Raw genomic sequence first — 11,762 nt, 5'->3', positions numbered from 1 at the left:
AAGGTGCACAGATATCTGGTGTTTGGACCTCCTCCTGGCCGAAGAAGAAGGCCCAAAACAGGACCTTTCCCAGATGCTGTGTTGCTTTCGCAGGTCACAGATGCTGTCAGCTTCTGTGGTGCACACTCTCACCTGTGCAGACTAAGTTCCTAAGTTCGGAGGAGTCCCGGAACCAAGATGGCGCTCCCTTCTCCTGAGGCAGAGGGCTCCCGTGCAGGGCGGGACCACTGTCCTCCGGCTGGGAGGGTGCTGGATGTCTGCGGCACCCCAAAAGGGTGCTGCCTTAGCGGCTCTGTGGCTCCCGCCTGTCCCAGAAGCTGTCTGCCTCTGTGGTGCACACTCTCACCTGTGCAGACTCGCTACCTTTTATTTTTAAGGATGAATTATTTATTTGTATTTTATGTGTCTGTATTTTACCACGTGTGCATTGTGCACTATGTGTGTGGTACCTACAGAGGCCAGAGGTGGTATTGAATCTTCTACAACTAGAGTTGCAGATGGCTGTGAGCAGCATCCGTGTGGGTGCTTGGTACTGAACCCAGATTCCCCTTGCAGGAACAGCCAGCACTGTGAACTGCTGAGCCCCATAGGTATTTGTGTCCACTGAAGTAAAAGCATGCATTATCAGTGTGTACATATTCTACTCTCAAAGGGTTCCAGTATAACTGAGCACTTACCATGTGACATCTGCGTCAAAGGTTATTGAAAACAAAAGTGGTGGTAGCACTCAGGGTGGTGTCAGAGCTGTACATGATGCAGCGAAGCACGGCACTTCTTGAATCACGGTGAAGGTAATTCAAGAGCACTCCGATTCTCAAGAGCACAGTGCGAGTGAGCAGTCACAGCGTGCAGTGTGCTGTATGTTGTAAATGCAGTGTTTTCACCGCATGCGCCCAGTGTCTGCTCTGGGAAACGCAGTGGCATCAGAGAATGAGTCTTAGTGCTTTCCTGCCATCTTTTCTCAACATGTAGGAATCGAATCAGCACATCTTTGGATTGTATCATTTTAGAATGTTTGATTTTAAAACTTGGGCTTGCCTGGCGAGATGGGTAAAAGTGATTAACATGCAAGCCCTGACAGCCTGAGTTCTATTCCTGGAACCTGCTGTGGAAGGAGAGAACCAATTCCCAAAAACTGTCCTCTGACTTCCACGCATGTGTAATGGCATGTGTGTGCCTGCCGTTCATCCACACGCGCATCACACACAGGCATACACAGGGATTTTTTATTTATTTTTTTGTTTTTTGGTTTTTCGAGACAGGGTTTCTCTATATAGCCCTGGCTGTCCTGGAACTCACCCTGTAGACCAGGCTGGCCTCGAACTCAGAAATCGGCCTGCCTCTGCCTCCCGAGTGCTGGGATTAAAGGCGTGCGCCACCACTCCTGGCTATTTATTTTTTTAAGAAAACAACAGTGCTTGAGTCTTGGGAGATGGGTCAGATGGTAAGGTACTTGCTGGGTAAATGTGAAAACTCTCGTTCAGTTCAGTCCTTAACTTCCACATGAGAGGAAGGCATGGTGGCACATGCCTGCAATCCCTGTGCTGGCTCAGTGGAGACAGGTAGTGGGTTGCTCAGGTTTACTGACGAGCCAGACACAGAGATTTGATGAGCTCCAGGTGCAATGAAAGAAACTCTCAGAAAACAGGTGGACAGTGACAAAGGACAGCAGCTGTGGTAATGACTTGTACATAGATGTGCGCAGATGCACGTGTGTATCTGCTCGAACACGTACGTGTACCCTCCACACACACACACACACACACACACACACACACACACACACCCCACACACACACACACCCTCCACACACACACATACCCTCCACACACACACACACACACACACACACACACACACCCTCCACACACACACTTGCTGTGGTTGCTGACTTGAGTTTCATTAATATCAAATATGTATTCAAGATTTGATTATGGAAAAACAAAAAGCACATCTCTCTTCTTAGTATGTAAAGTTGCTTTTGTCTTTCATATGTGGTAAAATTACATACACACACCAAAAAGCTTTAAAATTATTTATTTCTGTGTGAGAATGTAGGTGTGTGTGCACACACCACAGTGCTCATAGGTCATAGGGCAGCCTGTGGGTATCAGTTTTCTCCTTCCACTCTATGGGTCAAGCTGTCGGGTTTGTGGGCAGGCACCTCAACACACTGGGCCATCTCTCAGCTCCCCCAAATTGCTTTCAAATAATTAAAGGGAAAAAAAAGGTTTATTTATTTATTCTATGTAAGTACACTGTAGCTGTCTTCAGATGCCCCAGAAGAGGGCGTCAGATCTTGTTACGGATGTTGTGAGTCACCATGTGGTTGGCTGGGATTTGAACTTAGGATCTTTGTAAGAACAGTCAGTGCTCTTAACCACTGAGCCATCTCTCTAGCCCTAAAATAAATTTCTTTATGATTGTCAGTAACATACCTATATACCTAGATTTAGTGTAACAATCTCTGATTTGCACTGCCTGGGAAGATGTGCGTATATTACATGCAAATATGGCATCACCTTATAGAAGGCACTTGTCTACCGATTCCCAGACATTGATGCTTAGAAGCAGATCCTGTGACTTGGACAGCATCAAGCACCACAGTTGAAGGAGAAAATGGCATTTCGCCCATCCTTAGGTAGCTAAAGTTTTTGGCGGCTTTCTGTGGGACTACAACCTTGAATCTTTGAGGTCAGACCAAACTGCTCTGTCATTTCCTATTCTGTGGAAGTTTTTGCACAGAACTTTTTTTTTTTTTTTTGGTCACCCTACCCCAGAAAATGGAGGTTCACAAAGTCATTGAGAGGCACGCTAGTGACCTGTTGTGCAGTTCCCAGCACTGAGTCAGTCTCTCCCCCGATATGAGATGTGCCGAGTGAGGCGCCACAGAGCTTGCCTGCTACCCCTGGATGTTCTCATGTACTGTTGGGAAGCTACAGTGAGATCATTTGTATCTAGTTCTGTTCTAACCAGTGAATTTTATTTTTATTAAATAAAGTGTGTTAGTCCTCTCTGCCCTTTTTGACATTCTAAATTTCAGGTTTTCTTAAGATAATGTGATCGTGACATTGTGGTAGGTAAGAAAGATATGATATTTCTTCAAAAATGCCTCACTGTTTAGTTCTTGGAGATAGTCCTGCATTTTTAAAACATTTGTTTTTATTATTATTAATTATGTGGAGGTATGTCTCCATGTAGGTTTGTGCATTTGAGTGCAGGTGCCTGAGGAGGCCAGGGCTTTCAGATCCCTCGAGCTGGAGTAAAAGCACAGTGGTGTGAGTGACTGCCTGGTGTGGGCGCTAGGAGCCAACCTCAGGGCTCTGGAAGAGCAGCAAGTGCTTATGACTGCTGGGCCCCCTCTCTGCGTGCATGCACGCACATGCACACACACACACACCTTTTCAACCAATGAGGGCCCCTTTCTCTCCTGTCTTACCTAGTGATGGCACTCTGGTTTTGTGTAAGGGTGGGGCCCAGTGTGGTTTTGGAGACACGCCCACAGCTTGCGGTGCTCCATGTCCATTGGCTCCCTTCCTGCCAGTCACCTTGTCGGTAGTGCTTGCATTTGTCAGGGTGCTGATGCTCTGTGCGGCTGAGTTTTCTCCATCTGATACTGGAGCCCTCAGAGGCCAGAGCTTTCCCACAGACCACTACACATGTGTGTCTCTAGAGTTTAGCTTCTTCAGGTTAGTTTTACACGGACACTTTTCTAAGGTGATTGTTAAATTTTCTATCTTCTGCTCCCTCGGCCCTTAACAGTTGCTGTTAATAATGGGACAGTATACACTAGACCCTGTTACAGTGCAGTTATAGAATGTCACATTTTTAAAGTTGACTCTGCCTGCAGGGCTTGCTTTAGGTATGCTATTTTACTTTGCCAAGATGCTGGAAGCTGAGTGGGAAACAAGTTGTGAAACTCAGTGAGGGGAGGCCAGTGAGAAGTTTGCTTGTTAGGCTAAGCTCCGGGGGTAGGGGAAGGTAAATCAGAGATTAAGGCTGATGATTTATAAGGAAAAATCCAAACGAGTCAAGTCTGGGTTAAGTACACCTTAATGATGTTAATAGATTTAAGAGGATTAATTATATAACAGCTCAGTTAGGTAATAATTGGTCTGGGGGGGAATGTTCATAAGGAATCACTTCCCGTGTAAACCTGCTGTCATAGGCCTTAAACGATATCACGGGACGATCTCCCTGCTAATGACACTAACCCTGAGCCTCATCTGCCCTGGCTGCAGGATTGTTTCTGAGCCACCGTAAAGGGGAAAGTAGTGGTCTTTATGTCTCTAGAGCGCCTTCTCACTGTTTTAAAAGATCTGTGACTTTTTTTTTCTGTGAATTGTGGATTTGTTTGTTATGTTTTGAGTTGAATCCAAGAAATTCAGGATAACCAGGCAGTGGTGTGTGCTTGTGTGTGGAGCCACTGCAGGTGACATCGGACCAACCTTGGGCCAGCTGGATAAGCTATAGACAGACTTGTCCACAGCCCCTGGGTCCTTGGGTGATAGAGGACATCCCTAGTGGCCAGAGTGGTGCACTGCAGTGAACTCTACGCCCAGGCAGGTTTGGTTCAGAGGACACCTGCTTACCTGCAGCAGTTGGGGGATGGGAAGCAGAGGGTCCTGTGCTGTCAGCCTTCAGAGCATCATGGGTGGGCTCTGGGGCTATGAGCACCCTTGGAGGAGGAATAGAATATGCCCGTGTGGTGTGCACACGCTGCAGTCTCCTGGGATGCTTGAGCCTGATACCTTCAGGCCTTTACCTCATTCCCCTTTACTTTGCTGTTTTTGCTTGTATCTTAGCTGTGAGTACAGCTTACACACAGTAACAGTGACATGTTAAATGCACCGCCTGGGGCATCTTGGGGCCCCTCACATAGAGTTAGGGCTCTTCCGTCTCAGTCTTGAACCCTTGTCCTGTGCTCCAGGTCTGTGCTTTCAGCCCTGTACCGTGGTGGCAGTCCTTATGTCTCATTGTTTGGATGACCAACTAGACAGCTGCTTTCTAACACTGGAAGCAGAAACTGCAGGTTGGCTCCTCTGCCTTCTCTTTCTCTTGAGGTGATGGTTATATCTCCCTCCATCTGCTTCGTTTGCTCTGTCACCTACAGTCACCCCACAGCCCCAGCAGCCCTCACATGTCACCACACACATACCAAGTCGGCAGTTCTCACTGTTTGTGCGGGCTAGGTGGCCTCAGGCTCACTTTCCCCACTGCCTCCCGGGGGGGGGGGTTCTCAGGGGCCACTGTCTTCCTCCTCAGTCTGTCGCCGAAGCTGTGTGGGAAGCAGGGTTCTTGACATCCTGAAAACAGCGCCATTTTACCCATATTCTTGAATGGCTTTTGGAACTGCCAGAGTTTTTAAGACACTATAAGCTCCAGTGCCCTATTGGAAAATTGAACCTGGTTTTTGTGTGTTTTAGCTGTTTGTGCAGTCCCTCTGCCTCCAGGAAAGTTTCCTGTCTCTCTGTTTCTTTGCTCTGAAATTTCATGTGTGCTGTTAGAAACACTTAGTGCCCTTACTGTCTAGACTGTTTTGTTCTGGTACAGTCCCCTTTCTTTATTTGAAAATCAGGAATGAGTTCTTCATCCAAACACTGTTTATAAAACAGACATTCCCGAGGTGGGCATGAGGAGGCTTATGCAGGCTGTTTGGCAAGACTTGAGCCCTAGCCTTGTGCTCCAGGCTATTATGGGCCACAGAACAAGCTGCTGTTTTAGAAAAGCAACGACTAAAACCTCACAAAAAGAGCCCCAGTAATACTCGGAAACATTAGGTTTGCTTTCATTAATGTTCAGACACAAGGTCTTGCTGAAACAAGATTTGGTCCCTAATAGATTAGATTAGAGCCTTCTAATCTGTAGATTGTTTTGTATACTTTCTTTTTATTTTATGTGCATTGGTGTCTTACCTACAAGTATGTCTGTATGAGGTTATCACAGGATCCAGAACTGGAGCTCACAGTTGTGAGCTGCCTGCCATGTGGACACTGGGATTATTCGTTATTTTTAAGAACCATGAAAATGGAGAAAAAAAAAAAAAAAGCAGGAGAGATGGCTCTAGTTAGGAGACTGATTGCTCTTGCAGAGGACCCGAGGTTGGTTCTTGGCACTGGCTTTTAGGGATCTGATGTCTCTGGCCTGTGTGCGCTTGTTCTCGTTCTCTCTCTCTCTCTCTCTCTCTCTCTCTTCCTTCCTCTCCCTCCCTCTCTCTCTCTCTCTCTCACACACACACACAGAATGAGAGAGAGAGAGAGAGAGAGAGATGTTTAAAGAGATAAAGCTGCTTCTAGTGTATTTAAGGCTGATAATTTATTAATAATGGACATTTATAAAATATTGAATTAGTTGACTTTGTAATTGACTGAGCAAGCTATTAGTTCCCCACTCTGCACCCCCCTCCTCTAAGACATGGTTTCTCTGTGTAGCCTTGGCTGTCCTGGAACTCACTCTGTAGACCAGGGTGGCCTCAAACTCAGAAATCCACCTGCCTCTGCCTCCCAAGTGCTGGGATTAAAGGTGTGTGTTGTCAGGCCAAGCTGTTGATTTTCTAGAATAAGCTGCTTAATGTTTAATGTTTGGTGAACCAGTATGTTTGCTTTTGAAAGCAAATCACAGGAGATTTGAAGTTAGTCGTCTAAATGTTTTTGTTCTGTGTTTACATTGCCCTCTCTGTCTTTCTGTATGGATAGGCAGTCCTTGTCTTTGCTGATCAACTGTATAGGAGCAGAGAGACTACTTGAAAGGTTCTTGTTCTTAAACATCTGTCTGACATTTGTGAGTTCAGTTCTCTCTCTCTGGAGAGAACTCATTCTGTCACGTATGAACCAGCCCCGTGACTCCATTTCAAGAGTCACCGGAAACTCTTATTTTTGTCAGTTAATCACATGTGTAGGGATAACTTTACCATGCAGGAACACAGGGTGTTGAATGTCCAAAGCTGGCATTGTAGGGCACTGGAGATGGCTCAGGGGTTGAGAACACTCCCTGCTCTTGCAGACAACCCATGCTTGGTTTCCAGCAACCACATTGGGTAATTTATAGTTGCCAGTAACTCCAGTTCCAAAGGATCTGATGCCCTCTTCTGGCCACCGTAGTGACTGCATGCACTTCATGCACATGCATGTATTCTCTCACACAGCTACATCAAAAAAACAAACAGCAACAACAACAGCAACAAAAACCGACCTGTCATTACCTGCAGGTCTTCCTGTCCTTAGGCTTCGCTGGGCGCATCTGTGGTTCTTAGCTTGCCGATAGTCACCTGACCTGAAGTTTGCTCCCCTTCATCCCTGGGTGTGGCCTGCCACACCCTGCCTACCTCTTGCTTTATGAGCTGCTGTGCTTGGAGCAGCTAAGTCCAGTATGCTCCCGTTAGTGTCTCTGTTTATCATAATAACTTTTGTTGACTATACACGAGGGCATGTTGGGGGCAGAGTAGGAGTGTTTGTCATCTAGCTGTGTGATTTAGGGAAGTTACCTAAGCTCTCTGGTCCTTGGGTTTTTTTGGTTTGTAAATAGAACACCACTTATGTCCCCATTGGATATGCTGTTTGTTAATTATTGGCTTCCCAAAGCCTGAGGAACTCCCCCACCCCTTTCCAAGTTGACATTGAAAGCTAAGGGCACGGGTTGTGGCTTCTTCACTTTACCAGCAGCACACGTGCTGGTAGACATTTGAGGAGTAACGTGTTTGGGGCCGTGTTAAGCAAGCAAGGCAGATAGATACATGAATATATAATTCAAGTAGGTGTGTTCAGGATGCCGGAGCCTGTGGTGGTGACGGAACGGCTTACTAGGGAAAGCCCTGGGAATGGCTGCCCATGCTTGACTTTTCTTCTTTTTTGTAAGCTTTATTAAGGTCTGATTTCTATACCATAAAATACCCATAAAATATTTCTGGATATGGTGACACAGGGCAGTAATCCTAGTACTAGGGAGACACGGGCAGGAGGATTAGAAATTCAGGGTTCTTCTTGACCACATAAAGAGTTGGAGGCTAGCCTGGGCTACATGAAACTCTGTCTTTAAAAACAAAATGAAAGAAAGCACCAGGCATGGTGGTGCACGTCTTTAATCCCAGCACTCAGGAGGTAGAGGCAGGAGGACTCTGTGATTGCAAGGCCAGCCTGGTCTACATAACAAGTTCTAGGCCAGCCAAGGCTATGAAGAATTTATTTATTTATTTATTTATTTATTTAACCTTGGCGTCTCCTTGCCTCTGGTGCCAGGGTTGGGGTTGCACGTGCACATCTCTGAGTAGCTTTTGAACATAGTAGCTTAAACTCTCTATGCTTGTCTATTGTAGTGAAGCCACTTGCTTTTAGGATTGATTGAATGAAGGCTCCTTTGTTTCAGGATAAATGCCGATCATAATAGATCAGTGATTCCCAACATGGGAGCCATCTGATTACACAGGACATAAAATTGTACTCTGTGAGCTGCTGTTATGTGAGCCATTAAACATTATTTTAGCCATTGTAAATATAATGATATGACATATATAAATTTTTCTTGTATACTTATGACCTTTGTAATTTGTTATTAATGGTTGCTTTGATGGAAGACAGTTTAAAAATACTAAGATTTTTATGTTGAATAACTCTAAATGAAGCCCTTTTCATTGATGAATCAATATTATTCATTATAATTTTTAAAATTATATATATGTTTATAATTTGTTTGTTTGTTTGTTTGTTTTGAGACAGGGTTTCTTTGTATAGCTCTGGCTGTCTTGGAACTCACTTTGTAGACCAGGCTGGCCTCGAACTCAGAAATCCACCTGTCTCTGCCTCCCAAGTGCTGGGATTAAAGGCATGTGCCACCACAGCCTGGCTAAAGTTTATTTATATTTTTAAAGACAGGGTCTCTCTACATAGCCCTGGCTGTGCTGGACACCTCTCCCACCCCCAATCTATCTATACACACACACACACCCCTACTCACACCATGCTAGCCTCAAACGCACACAGACCTACTTCCTCAGCCTCCTTCTGGGATTAAAGGCATCACTGCCACACCCAGTGATTGAATTCTTTTTAAAAGGAACTCATTATTATTTTGTTTGGGGCCGGCCATCACTCTGTAGCCCTGGATAGCCTGAAACTTGCTATGTTGCTCAGGTTGGCCTCAGACTTGCAGCCCAGTTTTGGATGGTGGAATGACAGGTGCCAGCGTCTTCCTTGAGACTTCTGATTTTCTTCTGGTGTGCCTGCCCAGTGCGAGAGGGTTCCAGTGCTTCAGGCTCCTGAGAACTGAAGTATATAATCCCTGGAGTGTAAGGTCACAGTGCGGTAGGGGTGTTGTCTGTAGATGCGGGGTTCACTGCTGAGTGTTCACGGTGGTTTTGCGTCTTGGTGAGTATGTGCTGACTGCCCAGTGTTCTCTTCCATGCAGGTGTAATGGATAGGTAACAGAGAAGACCACGTCCCTTCCTCGGCAGGGCATCAGCATGACTGAGTGCTTCCTGCCCCCCACCAGCAGCCCTAGTGAACACCGCAGGGCCGAACATGGCAGTGGGCTAACCCGGACCCCCAGCTCTGAGGAGATCAGCCCTACAAAGTTCCCTGGATTGTACCGGACGGGTGAGCCCTCGCCTCCCCATGACATCCTCCATGAGCCTCCTGATACAGTGTCAGATGATGAGAAAGACCATGGAAAGAAAAAAGGGAAATTTAAGAAAAAGGAGAAAAGGAGTAAGTGCTGATTCTGTCTTTCCATACAGTCCTGCGCCTTGGTCTCTCTGTGCGGACGCAGCTAGCGATAGACCGCAGGTACCTCCTGCTCCATAGACTGCAGGCTCCTGCCCTCTTCTGAAATGTATCTAGGCAGAGACTCTCATTTGCCATGTGCTGTCCTTTAGGTCCTGGTTCCTTAATTTGTCTTTGTGTCACAGATAAAGACGCCAAGTTTCCAGAAAGGGTAAGTCTCCCAGTCTGCATTGTGAGAGTGGCAGCTTCAAGTGATGCATACAGAGTAGAAGCTGCAATTTTGCTCAGCTGGTTAAACCCTTCTAGGGTTTGTGGTCATTTGGGAACTGTTGGAACTGTGAAAGAAGTTATCTGTTAGCTTTTCATTCCCGGAGTCTCTTCTTTCGGAGGATTGATTGCCTAATTATAGCTGTTTAGTATGTTAAAAGCAAATAAGGCAATTTAGTATTACTTTAAAAAAATCATAGTATGTTACTTGCCTGGGGAGTTACAGATTTTGTGACTACTGTGTTACTTGAAGGTAGCTTGGACTGTGACCAGCACAGGACCTGGTGATGAAGCCTGTTGGACATGCCTTCTACTGCCTTAAAGGGGGTCTCCATTCCTGTCCCCAGAGCTCACGTCTTTCTTCACAGGCTGACACTGACTGAGTTGGAGCTTAAGAAAATGAAAGCGTTTGTTTGGTTGATTGATTGGGTTGATTTGGTTTGGTTTTTAAGGCAGGGTTTCTCTGTGTAGTCTTTTTTTTTTAAAGGAAATAATTTGCTCATGTGTTGAAGACAACTTTTTTTTTTTAAGATTTATTTATTTTATGTAAGTACACTGTAGCTGTCCTCAGATACTCCAGAAGAGGGCATCAGATTTCGTTACGGATGGTTGTGAGCCACCATGTGGTTGCTGGGATTTGAACTCGGTACCTTCGGAAGGGCAGTCGGCACTCTTAACCACTGAGCCATCTCTCCAGCCCCCTCTCTGTGTAGTCTTGGCTGTCCTGTAGACCAGGCTGGCCTCAACTTAGAGATCAGCCTGCCTCTGCCTCCAGAGTGCGGGGACTAGGCCTGTGCCACTGCCCCCAGCTTGCCCTTAAGATTTTTGCCTTTCTGGTTAGTTCAAGGCTTATGGTGTTTAAAGTTAAAAGATAATTTGGAAACTATGTTTAATCTTTGTTATAAAGTAACTTGTAAGGTAGCTCTACAGAAAGCAACAGCTTGGGGTTATTGGGAACAGCAATGTAGGCTGGAGGGGGAGGGGGCTCAGGTTCAGAGTGCTGCTCTTCCAGAGCACCCGTGACCTCCTGACCACTGGGATTCAAGCTGCAGGGACCTGATGCCTCTGGTGTAGTGTACACTGATACGGACACACGCACATAAGATAACAGTAGGAAGGAAGTTGCTGGACATTGTAGCCCACACAGCTAATCACTTGGAAGGCAGAGAGGTGGGAGGATCTCTTTGAGTTCAAGGCCAATCTGAGTTCCAGGACAGTCAGAGCTCTACAGAGAGACCTTGTCTCAGGTAGGTAGGTAGGTAGAAAATAGCTAGTCAAAAGAGAGGGGAGAGGGAGGGGAGCCAAGAGCTGTGTGTATGCATGCCGATAGACGAACTATTCTGGAGGCCAATACAGAAGCAGCACCTGTGGCCAGTGTAAGCCAGCCTGGGTGCCACAGTGAGACTCACCCTAAAAACAAACAAAAGTAAATTGGTGTTAGTGCAGTTTTAAAAGTGATAATTTTTATTCTTTACATTATCCTTTACATCACATTATGTAAATTATCTTTACTTAAAGAGTAATTACAGTCTTTATCCTGCCTAGCTCCCAAATAAATGAGGCAGACTATATGATTTATTTAATCAAGCTTTACAGTACACTGGCTGAGCAGTTATTAATCTTTTTTAATCCTCTAAGGTAATCTGGCTACCTCCCAGCCAGTATCCCCAGGACACTACATTTTAGTTCTGGTCTGGCTTTCTCTGCTATAGGTGTGTTCACCCTTCACCTGGAGGGGGTGAAGTCTCTCTCCCTCTCCCTCTCCCTCTCCCTCTCCCTCT

At 45.9% G+C, this 11,762-nt stretch overlaps 1 protein-coding gene across 2 annotated transcripts in view; it reads left to right on the top strand.

Annotated features, from left to right (window-relative positions):
- Ralbp1 (ralA binding protein 1) overlaps positions 1 to 11,762 on the top strand; it is a 38,500-nt gene that overhangs the window by 9,282 nt on the left and 17,456 nt on the right. For both annotated transcript variants that reach the window (XM_021149353.2, XM_021149352.2), the window contains exon 2: positions 9,401 to 9,699. In XM_021149353.2, coding sequence (XP_021005012.1) covers positions 9,456 to 9,699 — 244 coding nt within the window. In that variant the 5' untranslated portion in view covers positions 9,401 to 9,455. The remainder of the gene's footprint in view (positions 1 to 9,400; positions 9,700 to 11,762) is intronic.

This window comes from Mus caroli, chromosome 17 (genome assembly GCF_900094665.2).
Source record: "Mus caroli chromosome 17, CAROLI_EIJ_v1.1, whole genome shotgun sequence".
Lineage (NCBI taxonomy): Eukaryota > Metazoa > Chordata > Mammalia > Rodentia > Muridae > Mus > Mus caroli.
This window is presented reverse-complemented; position numbering and strand designations above follow the sequence as displayed.